This window comes from Dermacentor silvarum, chromosome 8, assembly GCF_013339745.2.
Source record: "Dermacentor silvarum isolate Dsil-2018 chromosome 8, BIME_Dsil_1.4, whole genome shotgun sequence".
NCBI classification, from domain to species: domain Eukaryota; kingdom Metazoa; phylum Arthropoda; class Arachnida; order Ixodida; family Ixodidae; genus Dermacentor; species Dermacentor silvarum.
This window is the reverse complement of record NC_051161.1, coordinates 88515463-88536767: the sequence shown is the minus strand read 5'-3', so window position 1 is coordinate 88536767 and position 21305 is coordinate 88515463. Positions and strand designations below refer to the sequence as shown.

Here is a 21305-nt window from a genome sequence, read left to right as displayed (position 1 = left end):
TTTAAGGAAAAAAATATAGAGCGCTATGATACTTAGAATTTGTGTGCTTTAGATGTATGTAAACGTGCCGGCATCGCATGTAGGGATATTATGTCAATTTTTATTCTTTTATTAGGCAGAACAGATGTAATCTCACTAGAGCTATTTTAGCGTTTAGAAGTGTGGGATATATACAGACCTACACACTCCTTGGTGCTACACGGTACGACAAGCCAATATGAACGACACGCGAAACCCGGGCAACGAGAGAAAACTTTACTTTGAAATGCGGATTTTTCTTGGTTAAGAATATGGCGCCGTTACTGCGCAAATGAAAGCAAATATTCTCCACTCTCTTACCTCATTTCTTAATTTTTTGGCAATACACTGAAATCAGAGTGAGTGTGAACGCACTCAAAGCATGCGGACTGGTCCATCATCATCAACTTCTCAACCGTTATTTACTTCTCCCGGTTATGGAATGGATATTTACTTAATCCATTCAGATCATTACTCGCTCTTGCACTAATACGATTTCCTGCAGTGCACTACAAAAAGGCGAACAAAACGGCGCTCCATTTTATGCATAAATTGTTACATCACTGCATTAGCTTGCTTTGCATTCGACAGGAGTCAAGGCTTACACTCAACTCATGATCGGCCACTCCTAAGGCGTCATGACGCAGGGCTAATACTTTTGACCACGTTGGTCTTGCTTTGTTTCTTTTTTTGTTTTAGTGGGACGAAAATAAATATAGGAGGCTTTGTTGCCGTGCGCCGGGGATGGCTACTCCTTTCCACTGGGTTATTGAATATCATACTTTAAGAAATTCATTACGATATCACTTTGAAAAATTCCCGCTCACCCACTATACCGAAGAGTTTACTACTATATTACTGAGAGTTAGACAGGTCATGTTAGAGCGACAACTTTGCGCCAAGTTTACCGTGTAGGAACACTCACCAGTGCCGTGTACAGAGTTCCACCTACTCCGATTACGATGTTACACCAGATGAGGGGTGCTCCAAAAACTGAAATGCGAAGGCGAGAACACAAACAAAAGAACATAGTTCAGTTAATATGCTCTGGCACTGTTGAGTTAGGAACATGCATTGCGTCTGCATGAACAATTCAGATGGCATTAGAAAATGTAACTTGGTCCAACTAAACGCCGGCTTTATAGACATGTAATGAAAAACAGAGAGAGAGAGAGCCGGATTGGAAAAAAAAAAACTTTAAGTAACCGTAAACTACTGGAATATATGGAATATTGCCTTCTGGAATATCAATATAAGCATCGAGGTAATAGAGAGGCGGGAAAGATGACAGCATGACAGCGACAATGAAGCTAGAAGGCAAAAAGAACTGGTGAACATGTGTAATAAACTATAAAATATAACCGGAACTACTCTTAAACCTCGAACATTGACTTTCCGTCACAATATCACACATTGTCAGCTTCATGACCTTGCGAGCACAGCATTTCGGCCTTGGACCCAACATCAAAGCACATCATGTTGTCCTACTATTGTGATTGACTGTCCCTTTTGCGAGTACAGCAGGCACAGCCAATGTGCATGATAAATTGTCTGTGACCCGGTGTGCTGCTCAGAGTTCGGTTTATCTACATTGCTTGCAATATGCAGGAAATGCCGAGTAACGGCTCAATGAGTGAAGTAATGTCATATTTTCAATCAACCTTAAGTACAAATATTTACTGGTAATAACGTACTCATCCCGTGTACGACTCCTAGAACGTTTACGCCTGCTGCTTTGTGCGCACTCGAACTGCCTTCTGGGCAGGAATAACGTGTGCTGACTCCATGATGTGACTCGTTTAGTCTATAATAACGCAAAGTCCCTGGAAGAGGCTTAAACAGAGAATGGATGAGGGCGCTTGAGTTTATGCCTCTTTCAGGATTCTGCGCTAATATATTGTGCATAGCCGTGCAAGACCAGCTAAACCCACAGATTGGTCTTCTAATATTTATGGTGTTAACACTTACTTGTGACGATGGTCAAACTGGCTGCATAGATGGACAGTGCACCTATGCTTTGCTGAAAATAAGAGGACAATAACTTCCACATTTGTTGCTTAGAATTTAATACATGTTCCAACAACTTATTAGAGGTACACCAAAAACAGCACACGTTTTTGACAATTAAGACAACAGAGAACGTTTAGAGGCCAAGAGTATCTAAGAAAGAAGAAGAAAAGAATACTTAGGTGCTGCAGTGGGCCACCTGGTTCTTCGACATGATTCAATATTAAGCTGCCACTTGAGTCTGAGGGGCAGAACGTGATGAGCAGAGACGCATGCCTCATAATTAGCCTGTGAGATCGGAACTGCGTCTAGGAGCTTTAGGGGAAAAGAAATTTGGCCGAAACTTGCAGTCGCACTTCATAGAATCATCGCGAAATTCCGTAGAGAAAATTTTCTCAATTTTAATCACTTTGGCCGAGTTAACGCGAATTTTGAGTGGTGGTGTATAAGGCTTTTACCTTGACTCTCCTTGGTCATGAAGTGATGTGATAGGCAGAGTGAGGCGATGAAGTCACAGTATAATGAGGAATAGAATGGTCTGTGTTAATCGTGATGGCCGCATTGCAGCCCGCAGTGTCAGTATGCGCATAATTTTACACATTTTACAGCTGCGGGGCTGACTTACAATGATTGCGCAGTTGTTATCAAATGCTTTGAAGCCACTCAACGGGATACAAGTCGTTACGGTTCAAATGCTTTGATGTTTAAGGAAGGCAGAAGTAAAATTTGTCGGCTCCCATTGCTTTCTACAAAAGACAATTTTCAGTACACCCACGCACGTGGAATGGCTGCTACTCTGGCGGAAACACCACTAGTTTCAATACGTTTAGCGAGAGATATACATGTAGACATGTGCATTGTACACTATAATACATGTGCACATGTACATGTATAGGTGAAGTGCGGTCGGAAAGCACATGCTGATGTCATATATTTATATCTTTGTATAAATTCTTTATTGCTCCCTCTTTGTAAATATATGGTGCCCTCCCCCTCTCACGCAGTACTTCTTCCGGAGCCTCTGGGGTAGATGAATAAATAAATAAATCAGCTTGAATGCCGCTCCAATTATTGGTTACTTTAGAATTTTGAGTTTGAATATTCTTAACAGTAAATTAAAATTAGATTCATGAAGCCGGGTAATAAACGTAATAAATGTTAGAGCGGCAATACGAAACATACAAACGCAGATCACAGACACGGGCCACATGAAGTTAAAACAAAAAGTTTCCTTCTTCACACAAATTTATTTGCTGTTGAACACTGAGAAAGTATGGTCGGTGACGAATCCTATTTTAGGGCAAGTGGTCAACTCCGAGGCGTTTATTTTCTTTGAGCTATAAGCAAGCAGCTCGAGTATTTTCACGTAAACAAGAGACCTTAGCGAACAAACGAAGAGTTATACGTTCCCCAGCTGAACTTGTGCTGTAACAGAACCACTTTATAGGGTACCACCAAACTACATTTGGCCCCCGTAGGTTCTTTTATCAAACGCCAAAATTTTAGTCGGCCTTTTGCTGTGTGTATAATGCGCTAGCAATAATCCGTACGTGAAAAAAATTATCCGCGCAATCTCACTAATCACTCTGTCAAGCACAGGCTGGCCTCACAGAGGGAAAGTTATAGATAAACAGACTATTTATTTTAAAGAAATGATAACCTCTTGGCCGGAAAAGCATTTCTCTACCTCGATATTTCTTACCGACGTAAAAGGACAGAGAAAGAAAGAGTTAAATGGCAGACAACGATGAGGTAGCATGTTAACGAACCATGCATTTTCACATTGTTTAATACGCAGTAATGGTTCCGTACGTTATAAATTAATCTACACCCTTAAAAGTGAATCAGGGTGCAAATCGTTCTAACTCACACTCTGACACAGTTTTTGGGTCTAAGGGTGTGAGGTGCACTTTCTATCTCTTTTAAGAGTAATTTTTTCTCTGACTGTACGACCACTGCAAACAAATTGTTTTCGCGCAAACGCACTTTGCAAATTCGCATTCACACCAAAACAGTTCTGAAAGCAAGCTTCCAAGCACGTCAGAAAGTGCTGCACGTGCTAAAACCGGCAGAAAACAAAAGCACGCCTTTGGAGCTGAATGAGGCAATTTTCCTGTACTTTTCTGATGCGCTTCTGCATCAAACCGTTTGACTGCATATCTCAACTATACATTTAAGAGGGTAGAATAGTTATCTGGAAGATCAAAGTGCAAGATACGTCTATTCGCGCAATCTCTTTGTAATTTATCTTAGCGAAATGGTTTTTCATCACGGCGGCAACCTCTGACTGAAAAGGCTCATTCGTCGGCGCTTTTCATCCCTCTGATATTGAAAACATGGCCGCTGCGGCATCGTCGAGACCAGATTGTGAACAAAAAAAAAATCAATCTACGTACACAATTGTGCCACATCGCCACGCGTTTGCTAATACCCACAGCTGCGGCTTATGAGCCGCACATGTGGGTGAGCAAAGGGATGGCGATATCTCACCTGTGCGCTGTTTTTTTTGTTTTTTCGAGACATCAGTGCAAACCCAATTGCTCGCTTTGCACCATGCATGAAATTATATTGAAATATTTAGACCGCACGCATTGTGGTGAAACACTGAGTGCATATGGCGGCACACTGGTGCGTTTTGGGAAAGTTGCGTGGACCCTATAAAGCTCTAGCATTTTTTTTTTGTGTTCGTGTGTCGCTGCTCTTTCAGGCTTCAACCTACTTTTCCGCTTTCCCGCTTCGGTGCTCCCTCTTAACTTGCGCGAATTCTTTCTGATTATTTGTTTGTTTTGTTTCGATGTCTCATGGTAATTAGAAATGGTGCCGGTCGCCTTTGCGATTATGCCATAGAGCAACGACGTGCCAAGGGCAAAAATCAACAGAAGCCCATATTCAGCGGCAGTTCCTATCTAGACGTTTACCGTCGCAGCGCGTGTAAGGTAGATCGTGTAAGATAGATCATGGAAGAGCTTGAAAAGGCCCGGGAAAGCACGACAGGAGGAAGCGCGTCATCTTCATAACTGGTTCTGCAGTCATCTCAGGCCAGAGAGACCAGTGGCTCGAAAACGACTCATGGCCAATTCGGTTTACTAGGGGAAGTGATATTATTTGAAATATGTGCCGGAATGACGTTACGTCTTTGGTTCTGTGCGTAATTTACAACCCACAAACTCAAGGTACTCGGTGTTCATTATTTGAATTATCATGTTTCGGGCGCACAACTCACTGATAATTTTATTAGGATTTACATATTCACATGCACTGGTCTAAGCACGAGCTATGGTAATGTAACTTGAGCAGCCCATAAACATTTATCACATACGAAAAGGAACAGAAAAGCATACTTTGTAGTCATCTGTATGTAACATAAAAAAATTAGCCTCGTAGCCATCGTCTGACTGGCCGTGTTGCAAAATTAGGCGGTCGTAAATACCTGCAGGCTTCCTTGCAGTTTTAATTCACCGTTGATTAACCCACCCGTCACTATGTTGAAAAGCTTAATTGGCGCCTGAGAAATATGCAACTGTAACATGCACGTGCGCACACACACACACAATAGACACTGACACGCCCGTGAAACGCAATCGCGACACATACACTCATGAGCTCAGAGTCTTTTCGCTCTCGTTGGTATTATTGTTAATTAATACCTGTAAGTAAATGGAAAAGTAGGCTTAGTGTGCGTGTTAAACTTAGCTGGCCATTATTTTTTCCATTGGCGATCTTTGTTTGTAGCAAATGGTATTCCGGCCTCGCATTTCAGGCAGTTCTTCTGCGGCTGATTGGTGACAGAACCAGATTGCTGCAGAACGAAGCTCCGATTAATTTCGAAGAGCTTTTGTCGACAGTGAAAGTGACTGACAGCTAGCCGGAAGAGGCAGTGACAGTGCCACAAACAAGTGTCACATTCAGCGATGGAAGGGTAAAGTGCAGCTTAAGCCGCACTTCTCCCATCTGGATTGAGTTGCCGAGACAAGTGGAAAGACGTGTGAAGCAGACAGTGAAGCAGGGGATGCCTGCTCTGACATGGTATGAGTGTACGAAATGAAAGAAAGAGATACATGAATGACGAGGCTACAAGTATTAGTGAACTCGGAGCGACATTTTAGTGCATCTGACTGTTTCTCTCGCTACATCATCAGCTGCTTCTACAAGTAAATAGACCAAGTTGACAGACAAGGCCATGCCAAACAATCGCAGACGCTTTAGAGCCACCATACGGAAGGACACGATGTCAGGGCAACGTTTCGACGCACGACGTGTTTTTGACGGGTGCTTTCTACTCGAAGGCTATTTGCACTCTCTGGATTTTTTTGTTCATAAGCGTTCTCGGGCCGACCTACAGCACAGCACGGGGCTACGTTCGCTTCGACATGTCCATTGTATTTTTTTAATACTTTGCTTACTTGTAAACTATCAAGGCGCATTATTTGTTTAGGCGAAAGTTTGTTTATCCTTTGCTTGTTTAGGCGAATGATATAGTATTAATATGGAGATCGTGTTGGCTGTGCCAATCAGGCTGCAAAAATGATAGCTTTCCTATATGCATAAACAGTGTGACAAAGTACAGAGAAAGCAGTAATCTATTTATTTGAAGACTTTCCTAGACAAGAGTACTTTGTGCTTTGCAGGAGTCAAGTCCCTAGCCACCCTATACTGGAAAAAATGTTTAATTTTATTGATTATGTTGTACGTAAAATTCTTTCATTCGTGAACAGGGCAAAACATTAGTGCGAATTTCATTGAGACATATTAGCATACGTTCACGTTGCAGACTGCGATACCAGGGAACACCACCAGCGGGGAGGAATACCGTGCGGACACCGGGACCGACACACATGTAGCTAGACAGCTTCATTCGCTTGCTAACCATCATCTGACTGGCCGTGTTGCAAAATTAGGCGGAGAGACCAGTTCTGAAGGTAGCAAACCACACTTTCTTCTCGTGTGCTTTATCAGAAGAACATAAGGGTCAGTGCTGTGCAGAAAAGTTGAGAAAGCTGGAGGCACAGAACTATAATAGTTTCATCGTAGGTCCTGTGCTTTAACGATCTTGAACGACATGTTTCACTGTGCTCCAGTCGTTCCTATATAGACAATAAGTGTAGCGTTAGCCAAAATTTTTGGCACAGAGGTCAACACACCTGTCTAGAACACACTCCTTAGGGTAAAAGCACTACCAAAGCTTCACCCGACCACCAGTTCGAGAGAATTCAATAGAAACTGTAAATTTAGTCACGCAACCTCACATACAGCCAATTTTGTGCCGCATGTCATCTTCAGGTATTACCAGCGCACTCCTGAGAACGCGGTTTGCACGATTTCTAGAGAAGTGTGTTGACCTCTGTACATGAATAATCAGCATCTTAGTAAAATATTTGTCTTACCGTCAAAAACAGGTAGCTTGCGCATGCCGTTAACGAAATAGCCGAGTTGAACCGGAGTCGAATGTACTGAAACAAAAAAGTACATTTCAATGAACATTTGCTTATCTGTTCATATATTGGGCGTATGCCATGAAAGCATCTTTCGTATTCGCCAAGTAAACTCTGCATTGGCAATACATTTCTAACAGCGTGTTTCGTTTAAGACTAAAACACGACCACAAATTGTAAGTTTTTTCTGCTTATCTTCTGCTTAACTTCATTTATTTTACTTCTCAACACCCCTTTCCTTCTACACTTTAACCAATGAGCGATTATTAGTAAATAAAGCTTGATCATTACTTTTAATGTTCATTCAAGAGGCAGGAAAAACGCGTCAGAAAAATGTTTCCACAGAAATCTCATTCAAATTTTTTAAATGCGGAGCTTTTAACTAAAATACGCTGTGAACAAGAGACCATAAGCCACACCAATTTATAGGCTCTAAATGGGCATGTATAAGTAGCTTCCTGCTCTAAATCCGGTGGTAATAATTTTCGGATTTCTAAAAACACGAAACTCTACCGACATACTTAATTCACGCCATTGCGATATTATGTTCTATCAGTTGCGCATTTCCTACTTCCTGTTCAGCTACAATCTGGCCTAGCATGAAAGACTTCTCAATCGCCTGAAATTATCCCTTCTTGGCGTCTCTGAACGTCCAAAACGTTCTGTATCCGGGTGCTGCCACGCGTCATTTGAATTTATTGGGAAGGAGGTGCGCTTAGAGACAACCTGAATATAATATCTGGTTTGGTGCTATGCCACGCAAGGACCGAAAACGCAACGACTGTAGTTTTGCTTACGGAAGAAGAAACGAAAAGATGTTACAGTCGGCTCAATTGACTCATGGCGAGGCCTCACGACGTACTGTAAAATTTTAGGAAGCTTCGAATTTTATGAACAGCCAATGGGTAGAATTTTCTGGGTAGACAGTAATGTTGTTTCATTTAAAACACGTTACTACATCGTGAACGTAATTTTCTTTCCCCCTCCCTGGTTTTTTTTTTTTTGTTGCTGTTCTTCAAAGCAACCCCGATGGTCTCGGTATACTAGAGCATAGGACACGATAGTGGAGCACACTATAATGCAAGCATTATTGTTGCTTGGCAGCAACTGCAATAAAATAAACTCAATCACATAAACATAAGACATGTCTAAAGAGAAAATTGCATGATGTGTATCGCAGTTAAGGGGAACGCATCAGTGAATAAAGCACAGCACGTGCGATTTTTTTTTCTTCTAGCAATTGCGGAAGCGTCCGGCTTTGCACCAAACAGCATGTGGTTGGTAACGGTGTCAGCTTTCTAAACCCATGCACAGTGCATCGACACAGCTACTGGCGGCTTTCACAGCTGGAGTGCAGGCAAAGTGGCAGTCGCACATTGCCGTGTTCTATTTAACAGTGAGCGGCACCTTGCCTTAAAAAAAGGGTAAAAGGGTAAACAGGCGTAACGGTAGAAAAAAAAAAAGGCGAAGCGCGCAGCATAATAATTTATCCCATATAAATGCGGTCATCATGAGCAGAGAGCAGTTTCTAATAAAGGTGAATTCGTTCATTCCTTTGTTCCGTACAACTTGGTCACAAATCCCGCTCACTTGGTTATCTTCTCCGGAACCTGAAAAAATCGCCTACTCATGTCCGTAAATTAGCTTACGTAGCTTATGTACGCCCCCAACTTAAATTTGCATCTTCAATATATGGTCACCGCACCATAACTATCTGATCACAAAATTAGAATCAATACAAAACAGAGCTGCAAGGTTTATCTCTAACAAGTATAACCGGCATACCAGTGTGTCTGAAATGAAAAAAGAAAGTGTTCTCCCGCCTTTAGCAAATGGTGGTATAGTCTCGCTTCATGCGTGCTAGACAAGTACGTGTATACAAATAGGCCTTCTCCCATTCCACTTGAAAATTCACTGCGCACGTCTAGACGTTTGCATAATGATGTTAGTTGTTCACGCATTTTCGGACGTACAAAAGCTTTCAATTTCAAAATGTTTAGCAAACACGTTTACTTAAGTAAATAGAATGGCGTTCCACATAAATTCCCAAAATATATGGAGTGGTAATGCATATGTCTGAACATCTTTTAAATACAGAAACAACAAGTATGTTGAAGCGTGTTCCAGCGAAATGGATACTGGTAAACGCGACAGGGCCGGTATTTTGTAGCGATGCCTTTCTGATGCTAACGCCTTTTCGCGCTTGGTCAGTGGTCAGAGCGACGGTCCGCTCGCGTTATCAACTGGATAAGCCGGCCGTGAGCGGTGGATGATAAGACTAGTATAGAATAATGCATCAGGCATCGCTACAAAATACCGGCCCAGTATTCCTCATGTCCATGTGCGGAACATTTTTTTCCACGTACCTATGCCTGGAATTATACTAATGTGGGATCGCTCCGCATACTAAGTTGCCGCATCAAGTTCTGTACACCCTGCTCCTGAAAAAGCCGGAGCGCCCTTCCTCAGGAGCTTCACCCGACACCATAGCACTGGCTTCAACACGCAAAAAGTCCCATTTTGCTTTAATTAAATGTTCCATTGCGTACGCCTTGAGGAGTTGGCTGTAAATGTGTGAGAGGAAACGAGCTGTAGGAAGAGCTGCTCTTTTTGGAAAAGGCACACACAAATATACGGCGGATATTCTAAGAAATATGCGCGTAGTACCAGTAGCTCGTCACAGATATACAATGACTATGCAGGTACATTGTACAATTATAAGCAACCTGTCTTTATTCCTTTATAGAATTCTTGTAATGCTGAACTAATGTTTCGGTAATGAATACATTTCTCAGTAGACAGAGAAGAACACTCGTAGACACACACGTGGGCTATCCCAGCGCATGCGACTAAGCATAATACACAAATGGCTGAATATAACAGGTTGGCGCATTTTGAAGGCTAGTGATTTAGGAACTTCCTCTTTTATCGAAACGCTGTTCTCCACTGGAAAGCCAGATGTTTCATTTCACTGGAAATATTTCTTCGATTCCACCGTTTCCGAACAGTCTGAATGTTGAGAATTGTTCGTTAACTATATAGCATTGTCTGTTTTTTTATTACCTCCAGTTGAGTGTAGTTAAATTTTTTGCCCGAAAAGAACGATACAAATTAACGTTTAAATGGCGTTAAATTACATCTCCTCCAGTCAAAGAAAACTCCATGCTACAAAGAGTGGAATCACCGTGGATCAAAACTGTGTATAGTTAAAATTAAAAATAAAAACAAGAAAAGAACGACACATACACCCGAATAAAGATCGCCGTCACTAGAGATAAATCAATTAATAAAGTCGCTCTTCATAAATACATGAGAGCCGCCATGGTGGCGTAGTGGCTTTGGTGTTGCGCTGCTAAGCCCGAGGTTGCGGGACCGAATCGCGACCGCGGCGGCCGCATTTCGATAGGGGCGAAATACAAAAACAAACCCGCGTACCGTGCATTGGCTGGCTGTTATTCGTGTACGCGATACAAAATATATACTTATGTCGCAAATATTGGTGAAAGATGGTCGTAGGTCATGTCACCAGGGTTTCTGCGTCGGTGGACCCATTCGATGCAGCATTGTAATCACCACTGGTTGTGTGTATGCCACAGCTTGGGTATCTCAGTAAGCATTTGGTAGTTGCGTGAATAAGAGAACACTTTGTGTTCGCATGAATTTTATGGAAATAAGATTACGTCGCAATGCGAGAACACATTGCTACAGCGCTGTATTTCTCGCAGTGACAGAAACGAGAACGTTGGCAAGCACTTGATAACTCACGAACGCATGCCTGGAGGATTATTACTAGGGTGTGCGAATAGTAATTGTTGAGACTGAATCAAGTACAAATTGATTCGTGCCAGAAGGGAATTGAATCGAAATGAATGTCGAATGAATTATATTTCGGGGTTTTACCTACCAAAACCGTGGCATGATTATGAGGCACGCTATGCTGGGGGGCGTCTAGGGTTTACAACTATATACAAAATTTCTGGGAAAATCGGTATTTTTGAGTAAGTGTCCCACCTCTTGGCTTAACCGAGTCTGAATGGCCAAATGTATTCTTGCTTTCTACTGCATAATAATGAATTGAGCAGATTTCCTTTTTAAAATGCCTGACCGTTCGTTGGTACGTTCTCTTGTATATTCTGTCACATTTAATTGCATAAACATAAAGGCGATTACGTTTTTGTTGTGGGTCAAGTTCTTTTGGAGGCCCTAACCATCCACAGTGCATTTATGCGTATGGGAATAGCTGTGTTTGTCAGGCAACTATACTACGCCTCTGTTATTGTAAATCGTGACACGGTAGGACAAGCAAGATTCGTCAACATCGTTGCACATTATATTGCATGCCAACTTGGTTACACGTCAGTGGTTCCAGGCACTGAAAAGGTCTCGACTTCATCCATTAGAAAGTTGGCAACCTTAGGGACTCCAGCATAATTTTGAGCACCTGGGGTTCTGTAACATGCACGGTAAACAGGCATTTCTGCATATCGTGCCCATCGAAACGCTCGAATATCGAGTGCTTCCCGAATAGTGAACACCTGCTTTCACCATTATTATAAAACAATCTTGAAATTTTTATATTCACACCATTATCAAACTTATTTCATTACAACGTAAAGTCCATAGCGTAGCTTAATGCAGGCACAAACAGAGCATTATAGCCATAAGCAGTTTCTTTGCATATTCAGGACTCAATGGGAGAGCGCATAATAGTGGTTTAGCCGAAAAAGCCTTGGTCCTTGAGTTACCTAATGGGATGCACTACTCAACTTTTTGTGTTCTATAGGTCTGCTATAATAGCCTGGATTAAATTTCTTGCACCTGTGCTCTAATTTTGTGCTTGATTCCGCACAATTAGTGATTTCAAATTTCGCAAACTATTGGGAAAATATTTGTACTCCCCAATAGTGAATATTTGATTCGAAGACCTAATCGATAAGGCCAATATTCGATTTGGTATTCAAAGCTTCGATTATTCGCACACCCCCACATATTAAGTATTAACGACAGAGAATATCCCATTTAGTCACAAACGATGTTGTGCTGTTAATAAATGCGTGAAAGAGATCTTTATTTCAAGGCGTTGTAGGCCCCATGCAACAAAATTCCAGATTGTAGAATGATCCTTCGTGCATTTTATAATAAGTGCTTGTAATTACTGCGTAAATAAATTCTTACTTCTGTACATTCAGTCATCTTACTTTTTTATTTAAGACCTTTAAATCAATGTCTCCAACTGCATGTACAAGTTAATTATAGGCTGCAGGCATTGCCGGGTAAAAGGACAGCAGACATGTTCGACCTTGCAGAATCACAACCGAAATTCCATCGAAGCTGTTTCTTTCAATCAGTTGCAGTAACAGATTAATTTGCCTATAATCAAATCCCACACTTTAAAACCTTGCTCCTATATGACTGGTCCGCTTGAAACCTGGTCTACATAACATTACTGAACAGTTTTTTTTAGGATTTGTCCAAAAGCAATAATTCATCCACACAGATTTTACTTGCTGAGAACATTGGCCAATATGTTCCTTAATTTTCACTATATGTGATGTTGGTAACATTTATGGTTCTCCCAGGACAGGAGCCTAAATTCAGTGTTGTTCGTAAGACGCACTATTATTATTCCGTATAGCTTGCACAGTTAATTTACCGCTGAGACCGTGATTTGTCCGCACGTTTTACCACCGTCCACAAATTACCCACAACCTGCCTCTCATATTAAGTAAATATAAACAAGGTACCTTTGTAGTTCACGGAGACCGCCGGGGTTACGTGCTACTAGTCTGGTATAAAGCATAACAAAAAAGAAAATAAGAGTTGAGTACTTATTTGCAACACTTCCAATAAAGCCAAGAGCGGCAAAGACTCGTCCCATATTGCAATTAACATGACCCCCTTTCCACCAGGAGTAGGTTTGGCGTAACATAGAATTATGTCGGAACATTAGTAAGCATACCAAGGTGATACCAGCCATATGACACTTTAAAAAAATTGTGGAAAAATTTTTAAAGGCAGCAGTATTTTCACATGCATTTCACTTCGCACGTAGCTTTACCATAGGCTTTCGCCCGATTTCCGTTAAATTTTATCACGGTGGCATTTGTATTTTTGCCAGGAAAACGGGCTAAAACAGCGCGCTCGTAACGCTCGGCTACACGCTTGCATACGGAATTTATTTCAAAGGCCGCAATTTGAACACCCACTTCAAAGTTTGCCATCTCACAACTAAATATCAGGCGATTACTTTCCGTAATCACTAACAAAGCACCTCATTTAGTTCACCGAGCTCACCGGGCACACGCCGTGCAACGCATAGAAATACCGAAGAAAATGAGGGTCTAATAAATATTTCTAACGCCATCCTAATTACGCCAGGAAACCTAACATATTTTGACGCATTTCACTAAAGATGCCCCCTATTTTTATAAATAAAAACTTTGTGTAACGCAGAGTTCCTTAGGGATATTGAAAAACGTAGCGGATAATGGCAGCGTGACACTTTGCAACAGCGACCGTTAACGGTGCTACCTGTCGTAAAGAAAAAAATCCTAACTACCTAGCGGAATTGGCTGCTTTGTCTACAGTGCCCTGCACAATAGAGACATTCAAGCTCAAGCTTACTTCCTTTCCAAGGAGATGCTCAAGCCGAGGGTAAAGCCCGGCGATTATAGCTTCACAGAGCTCGTAACGATGTACATAGGTAGTCAGCGTCGAAAAAGAGCATTGCATAGTATGTCCAAATGCAAACGAAACCAAGGATCTGCACATTTTGTGAACAGCAATTTGCATAGTCTACAAAAAAACTTGGAGGTGTTGTAAGTGGATAAAAGTAATACATAAATGTATATAAAGTAGAATATTGGGATAAATGCCACAGCGAGGCTCACTTCAACTACATAATAACAGGAGAACAAGTTCGCTTTTAAGTATTTTGAAAGCTTTCTGACTGTGTGAGACAGCTAAGCATCAGCCTGTTACACATCTTTCTAGTACTGATTGACTCTACTGTGTCAGTCCTGTTGTGTTGGAAACGTTTCTCTATACCTCAAACAAAGTTGACGGGAACACATGCTGTTAATGAAGACAACGCCCTCGGAGCACGCTCAGGTGTCTCTCATGTCCCTGTCATGAACAAAAAAGTACGGACTTGTGGCGCCATATAGGCTATGGAGCGACAACATATACAGAGCTGTCTTTTTCTTTTTCGACTCGTGCTCCAGTTCCGTCAAATTAAATTTCCAGTCACATCCACCACTATTTTTCCTCTCATGTCAACAGCACAGCCATATTGATGAACGCCATCACGCGCCTATAGGTCGGCGCGTGACTTGTATTAGCGTCCCTCGACTGAGTGGTGCGCTTGATGCAACATAAGCGACCGATCGTCAAAAGTCGCGTGGTGCTTCGCATAGGCTGTGACGTGCGAGTCAGTTCCGAGAACTGACGTGACGCATTAACGATGTGTGCTAATATATCTGTAATATTCGTTCGAATATTGGTTTGCAGTGCGTTCCCACACGAGGGGAGCGCTCCGTGCATGTCGCAAACATTATTGCGTTCTTAAGGTTGCGGCTTTGTCCTATGGCTAACAGCCTTAACATTCAGTATGCAAAAAACGTTTGCTGTACACCACAGGGAGCCTAATATACGTCTACAATATAGGAAACCGTGTAGTTGAAAACTTTATTAATCCAGACCTCCACGTGCATATCTGGCACGGTAGCATGCAGCGTTCGTGTCATGTGTCGCAGCTATCATCATGTTTACTTGCCACCACAAGGCTCCAAGAAAGGAGAACTTAATTTCTCGGCAAATAGCGATTCGTTCTTACCCCTTAACAATAAGGGTGTTAGTAATAAGTTAACCAGAAGTCTCCTAAGGATGCAAAAAGTTTTACATGAGCGTCAAACAATAAAACGCGCTACGCTGTTTGTCCCTAGCATTTCGTTGATGTTCATATCGTGACGTTGTAGCGACGGTGTAGAATCAAACATTTCCAGTACTGCAAGGTAAAAATCTAACTCTTTGCTGGGCAAACTTGCGTGCAGAAAAACCACCAATACCCAAATTACCATAGTGCCGTGCACAGATGGCGGTCGTCGAATATTTGATGACGATGAAAAGCAGTGCTTATGTATTTATAATTTGAAGTGTTGCTTGTATTTTTTGCAACAAGTTCACCCAATAATAAGTTGGCGTCTTAAGTAACAGTATTCACAGTGTTTATTTCTTCACCTTTGCTATACCAAACAATATGCCCGCCGAACTGTCGCGACATTATTGTAGACGTGAAAATCTGACTCACATCCATCGTAACTGAGCCACTGTATTCTTGCCGCTTCTTCTACTCCTCTAGTAAGCAAGCCAACGGACCAATTGAAAGAGCTTCGGAAAGATGGAAGTAACGACTTCAAGCAAGTACAATTCTTGCTCAAATGAAGTGTCGTTAGGCCATAGGAAACCGGCTACAGCAGCTCATCATGCATATAACGTGGTGATAAAGAGCGCATGTTTGTAAGTTGAATTTTGGCCCCATGATTGCTTCTGACGGGCCTCAATGAGCGAAATCTCCAGGGCCATTGAAAAGGTAAATAAATGCGGTATTACCCCACAAAGAAGAAAGGGACGAGATATGAGAACCGATCCTCTTTATGGCTACACGAAAAAGAAATATCTTATCTAGATGGCAACAGGGAATAGCAGTGCCTCGTTATTAAACTTGTAAACGCGAGCTATGAACCGGAGATAGGAAAAGAAGCAGGTACAACAAACACGGTGCTACTTCCAACTTGCCTTCATTGAAAGTTTAACAGAACGCACAGGATGTCCCAGCTAACCTTAGCCAATGTTGAAAAGTATACCGCAGCGCTCTAGGAGAACATGACAATTTTTCACAGTATTTTTGTATTTTTCTTAATTTAGTAATCATGTAGGATTCCTTATTCAATTTCGAAAATATTTAGCCCATGATTTCCAATGAGAAATTTGTAAATCCTCCTTTGAAACATGTAATAACAGCTTCTAACCAATTATTCATTACGAAATCGTTTCTTTTTTCTGTGACCAAGATAAAACCCGCTAAATATAAAAGAAAAAAAAATCACGTGACAAAATCCCGCTTAGGCGTCGCGATTGCGGTGATCTCAATTATGTCGCATATATGAACGAACCGCACATTTAGCCTGGTGTGCTGCCGCTTAAAAAGATAGGGGAGCAACGCAGGCGCCTGCGTATCGCTATCATGAACTGATAGGGTTTCCTACAATAATTATTACAGGCAACCCTGGCACTAGCCTCTATAGGGGCTGCACGCGGGTTGTCCAGCCAATATGTGACCAATGGGTAGTAAATGGTTTTTCCTAAACTTTGTCCTTCTGGCTTCAAAAGGCTTCGTTACTCTGTAAATTCACCATTTTCAATACATTACTGCGTAATAGATGATTAACTAAACATTATTAAATTTTCCGGCGGCAGGATTCCAACACGGCACCTTTAGCACTGAAGCGCGATATTGAAGTTGTTACGCCTCGGATGCATGCATCAAGAAGCGGCATATAGGCCGTTATGAATGCCTCGCGGGCGTGCCAGTGCATTGAGGCGCTTCGCACGTTTGGATTTCGCCTCCTCGACAGGCTAAGCCATTGCAATTAGGAGCAATTATGCGCATTCGCACAATCTTCTGCACTTAGGAAAGTGTATATTGCTTCGAAATTTAGGACAATGAAGGCAGATAAAGCATAATATCAAAGTCATAAGAACGTTTGAATAAATAAAAACGTCTGAATCCACAAGCACGAATATCAGACAAGTCCATGTACTACCCATCATTTCCATGGTGACAGCAATTTCAGCGCCAGAGTTCACTGTAGTAATTGCTGTAGGAAACTATGGTTGTGAAGGATCGAAGCACATCACGTGCTTTTTCACGTGCTTTTCTGAATTATTTAGCGGGCTTTCTTTAAAACAGAGAAAACATTAGGGAACCAGTAGGAAGTATATAGCTGCTGAATTAGAAGATTCCGACAGCTCTACGATTTTCTCATAGAAAGCGTTGCCTTAACGTTAATACTAAGTATACATTTAGGTATAACAAAAGAAGTATCGTGATATGCTATATACAATAGCAAAAAATGTGCAAGTGGTCACGCCCTCTTAGAGTTATTCGGTGTATTTTAAACTTTCGCTAAAGTTATTTTGGGAACCTTGTATACCGTAACAAAATAAGTAATGCGCAGAAGGCTCATGTAGGCAAGATATCAATCAGACTGCGTTGTTCGACGAGGACAAGGACGTTCTAGAGCGTTCAGGCAGTTTCGTCCTTCAGAATGAATTTCCGCTGCTTCTTTGACCTTCCACGTGAACTTGTCCCCGTTACGGCGAATACCGGTGCAATTATCTGAAAGCGGCGTGCACTCTCGCTTTCCGCAGTGTAGTGACAGGTTTCTATCTGCTTCCTTGTGGAGTACGTTACTGTGCGCAGTCATTGAGGCATCTGCCCTCTTGACCTACATAACGTCTGCACGCGCGAAAGCGGGACCCTATAAACCACGCTGCGTGCACTTGGAACGTACTTCTTTCTGCAGCTGATCCACTAATCGTCACTAAAGGCACGTGTGATGTGCACACAGCGTGGTTTTTTGTATCACACTGACAAGCTGCAGAAAGTAGTTAGGACAAGAAGTACTTTTCTGCCGTCTAGTTCGTCTATGCGGAATTCTGTAGTGCACTGCGCGCTATACCGCCCCACACTAAAAATAGTCATCATTGCAAGAGCAAGGGAAAAGACGGAAAGACAAATCGCTGAAGCTTTCTTTATGAGGAATAACAGTGACGCGTGTGTGAGCACACCCTCCATTGTACTAACTGGCAGGGAGATAGCTTTTCTCGACGGCCACGTTTGATTTTAACTCGGATGACCGTCAAGGCTTTAGATGCACACCATACGCTTTACTTTTCATTTTTTTTAGTACGGCGAATTGTTATAGCAGGCCTCATATGCTTAATTGGCTTTATTGCTATATTTGGTTTCTTTGTGGCTAGCTTTAGCAAAAATTTAGCAAATGAAATTTAGATGTCATAATTTTCAATCCATATTGGTTTTCTGTTCTTGTCACGTGTGTCAGATAATCGGACTTCACTGCATCGGGTTTGATTTCGCGCTTAATGTTTATGTTGGTACCACTCTCCGCTCTCTCGCGTTATAGTTAGGTGGATCAGCGTGCTGTTTTCAGGTATTATGAGGTCCAAGTAACATGCGGTTGAGCTTGTTTTTCAAGACGACAGACAACATATGCAATTAGCAGAGATGAAAGGAACATTTTATGCACGGTCCGCTTGCTCCAGGTGGCGCAAGTGTAGCGTCGCTTCATATTGGCTTTTGACTTCCCGAAAAATTAAAAAAAGAAAGGTAGGTAATCTGCCCTCTTTCCTCTCGTGTCTCTTCTTTCTTGAAGAATTGAAGTTCTTTATATCAGACGTTCCTGTAGATAATTTTTGCATGAAGTCCACATTCTGCCAAATCAGCAAAACTCAATGAAAAATCAAATATTCACCTATACGCTCTTCAAGATTCCGAAGAGACAAGAAATGTGTTGAAAGTAAATTTGCAATGGACAACGTTAATTGGCGCCTGAACGGGATAATACTTCTGATGGGAAAGATAAAATATTTGGCGCACTTATTGATGCAAGAACGCGTGCTCAATGTTGGCACTCAGCCTTCCTGGAAATCGGACCTAGCGTAAGGTTTCAACACGACCCCGTCACGTAATTACTTTAGAGATTCACGCGAGCAGTTTTATAATGAGCCAAAAAAGTCAGAGGGGCACCTGTGCTGCTTGAATAAAACAAAAATAAAAGAAAAATAAAGACATCTCCCCATCTGCACGTTTATATACATACGAAACCTTGAGTGAGACGAAGTTATTTGCATCTTTCTTTCAACGTACTGCGATAGTTGGCTTCTATATCTTGAAGCGCTTATCAATTTTGTCGTAAAGGGCCAAATAATTATGTGCCAGGTGTTGCTTTTACGCTTGCGACCTCACCCATTTGACTCGTGGCAAGTAGAACAACGCCATAAAATGGGTGCTGTCACGCCGGTGCCTCTTCAGAGTAATTGTCACGGACATCCGTTCATGGTCGGCTTCACGGAAAACATAAACTGTAGTTGGGTTTGCGTTGGCTGCAACTGCGACCGCTCGGCCGTCTCGAGATTGATCGGTATGGTACATTGATTAGCCTATACTACGTTTCCCGACTTTTAACGTCCCCCTCTCCCCCCCCCCCCCCCCCCCCGCGACCACATAATTTTTTGAGCATAAATTGTGCCGTGAGATACTCTACAGATAAAGCCAGCGGCCGAAATTCAGCTGTAGATAACTACGATTTCATGCTTTTGATAGTTTTCAGAAAATTCCGACCAAAACAATAAACACATTCGATGGTGTTAAAGACTATCGCCGTCGTGCTAAAATTAAGGAACCCACGTGCTCAAACTGGTCTCCCGATGTATTCGAAAAAAAAAGTCGCTTGCGGCACACTCAGTGGCACCTACTCAGGAACCCAAGTTCGCGAGAGGCTCATTGAAGAGCAGCACCTACCCAGTGCATTGATGGCGCAGCTCGCTAAAGCGTTGGCGTGAAAGGCGTTCATTGAAAGCAGCACATACTCGGCGCACTTCCGCCGCAGCCTGCTAATGCGTCGGGTGGCTGTCCTTGAGGAAACCTTGTGACGTGGGTTCGATTCCGCTCAGCATCGAAGGGATCTTCTTCGTGATTGGCACAAGCCCAGTGTCCGAAGTTGACATAAAAGCGCTTCATTGAAGACCAGCACGGACCGAGTGGCACATGCCAGTACTCCAAGTCAGCGTCAAAAAGTGTCTTCGAAAAGCGGTGCCGATCCAATACCGCATTCATGTAGTGACCAATGTCGGTGAGAAAGAAGTTAGTTCAAGAGCCACCCGTATGTAGACACTGACACATGCTCAATGATCCAAGTTTGTCCGATGGTCGGTTTTGAACCGTGTCACCTTAGCACAATCGTCCGATGCGGTAAGCATTAGACCATGGACTACCTGTAATCCGGGTAGGATGGATAACGGTTAGATACAAACATACGTAGACAGATAGCCCCTGGAACGTGCGCGAAGTATTCTAGGAATGCCGAGGAATGCTAACGCACCAAAATGAATGCCAAACCCCATGATTCCTGCAGAGTTTGAATGACTGCAGGCTAACTGCCTATCCCGTGGTTGTACTTGTTTATAATTCTGAAGAATGAAAAAAAAATCGGTGGATCTCACGTTTATGTGAGAATCGGTATTAGGTGAAGCGTTCAGCAATGTTTGCGCAACCGTGAACTCAAGTGCTACGCAAGCGTAACAATTATGACCGAAATTTTAGGACAAAATGACGTCAACAACGTATTATTTTACGAAAATAAACTTTAACGACGTAAGCGCAATGCTACGTTTAACCAAACGTAACTCAGTCTGACAAGTGCAACATAATGGTGCAGATGTTGTGGACGGTACTCTTGTAATAGGCACTGGGTAATGGCTTGTGATAACACAGCACTCTGCCTGTAACCGGAGCAGAAGGCAAAGTGTGGCATATTTATACCATGCCGACGGTTTAGAACCTTGGTGTGACAACGAAATTGTCACGATGATGGCCTGACAAAGGCGCTATGCCGACGACAGAATGACGACAGCTGCGCGACGCTGCTGGCATGTCGACTGCTGCATGTTACAAAGACGTCGCAACTCTATATTATACCGACAGTGTGAAGGTGACGTATTGATGATTATGACATGAGGACGACAGAGTGACGACGACGAAGGCTT

General features: G+C 42.4%; 1 protein-coding gene across 1 annotated transcript in view; it reads right to left on the bottom strand.

Moving 5' to 3' along the window:
* Positions 1 to 21305, bottom strand: part of LOC119461545 (sodium-coupled monocarboxylate transporter 2-like) — a 65367-nt gene that overhangs the window by 33760 nt on the left and 10302 nt on the right. The window contains exons 2-4 of the mRNA XM_037722887.2: positions 7410 to 7475; positions 1987 to 2038; positions 944 to 1011 (exon numbers count right to left, since the gene is read on the bottom strand). Coding sequence (XP_037578815.1) covers positions 944 to 1011; positions 1987 to 2038; positions 7410 to 7475 — 186 coding nt within the window. The remainder of the gene's footprint in view (positions 1 to 943; positions 1012 to 1986; positions 2039 to 7409; positions 7476 to 21305) is intronic.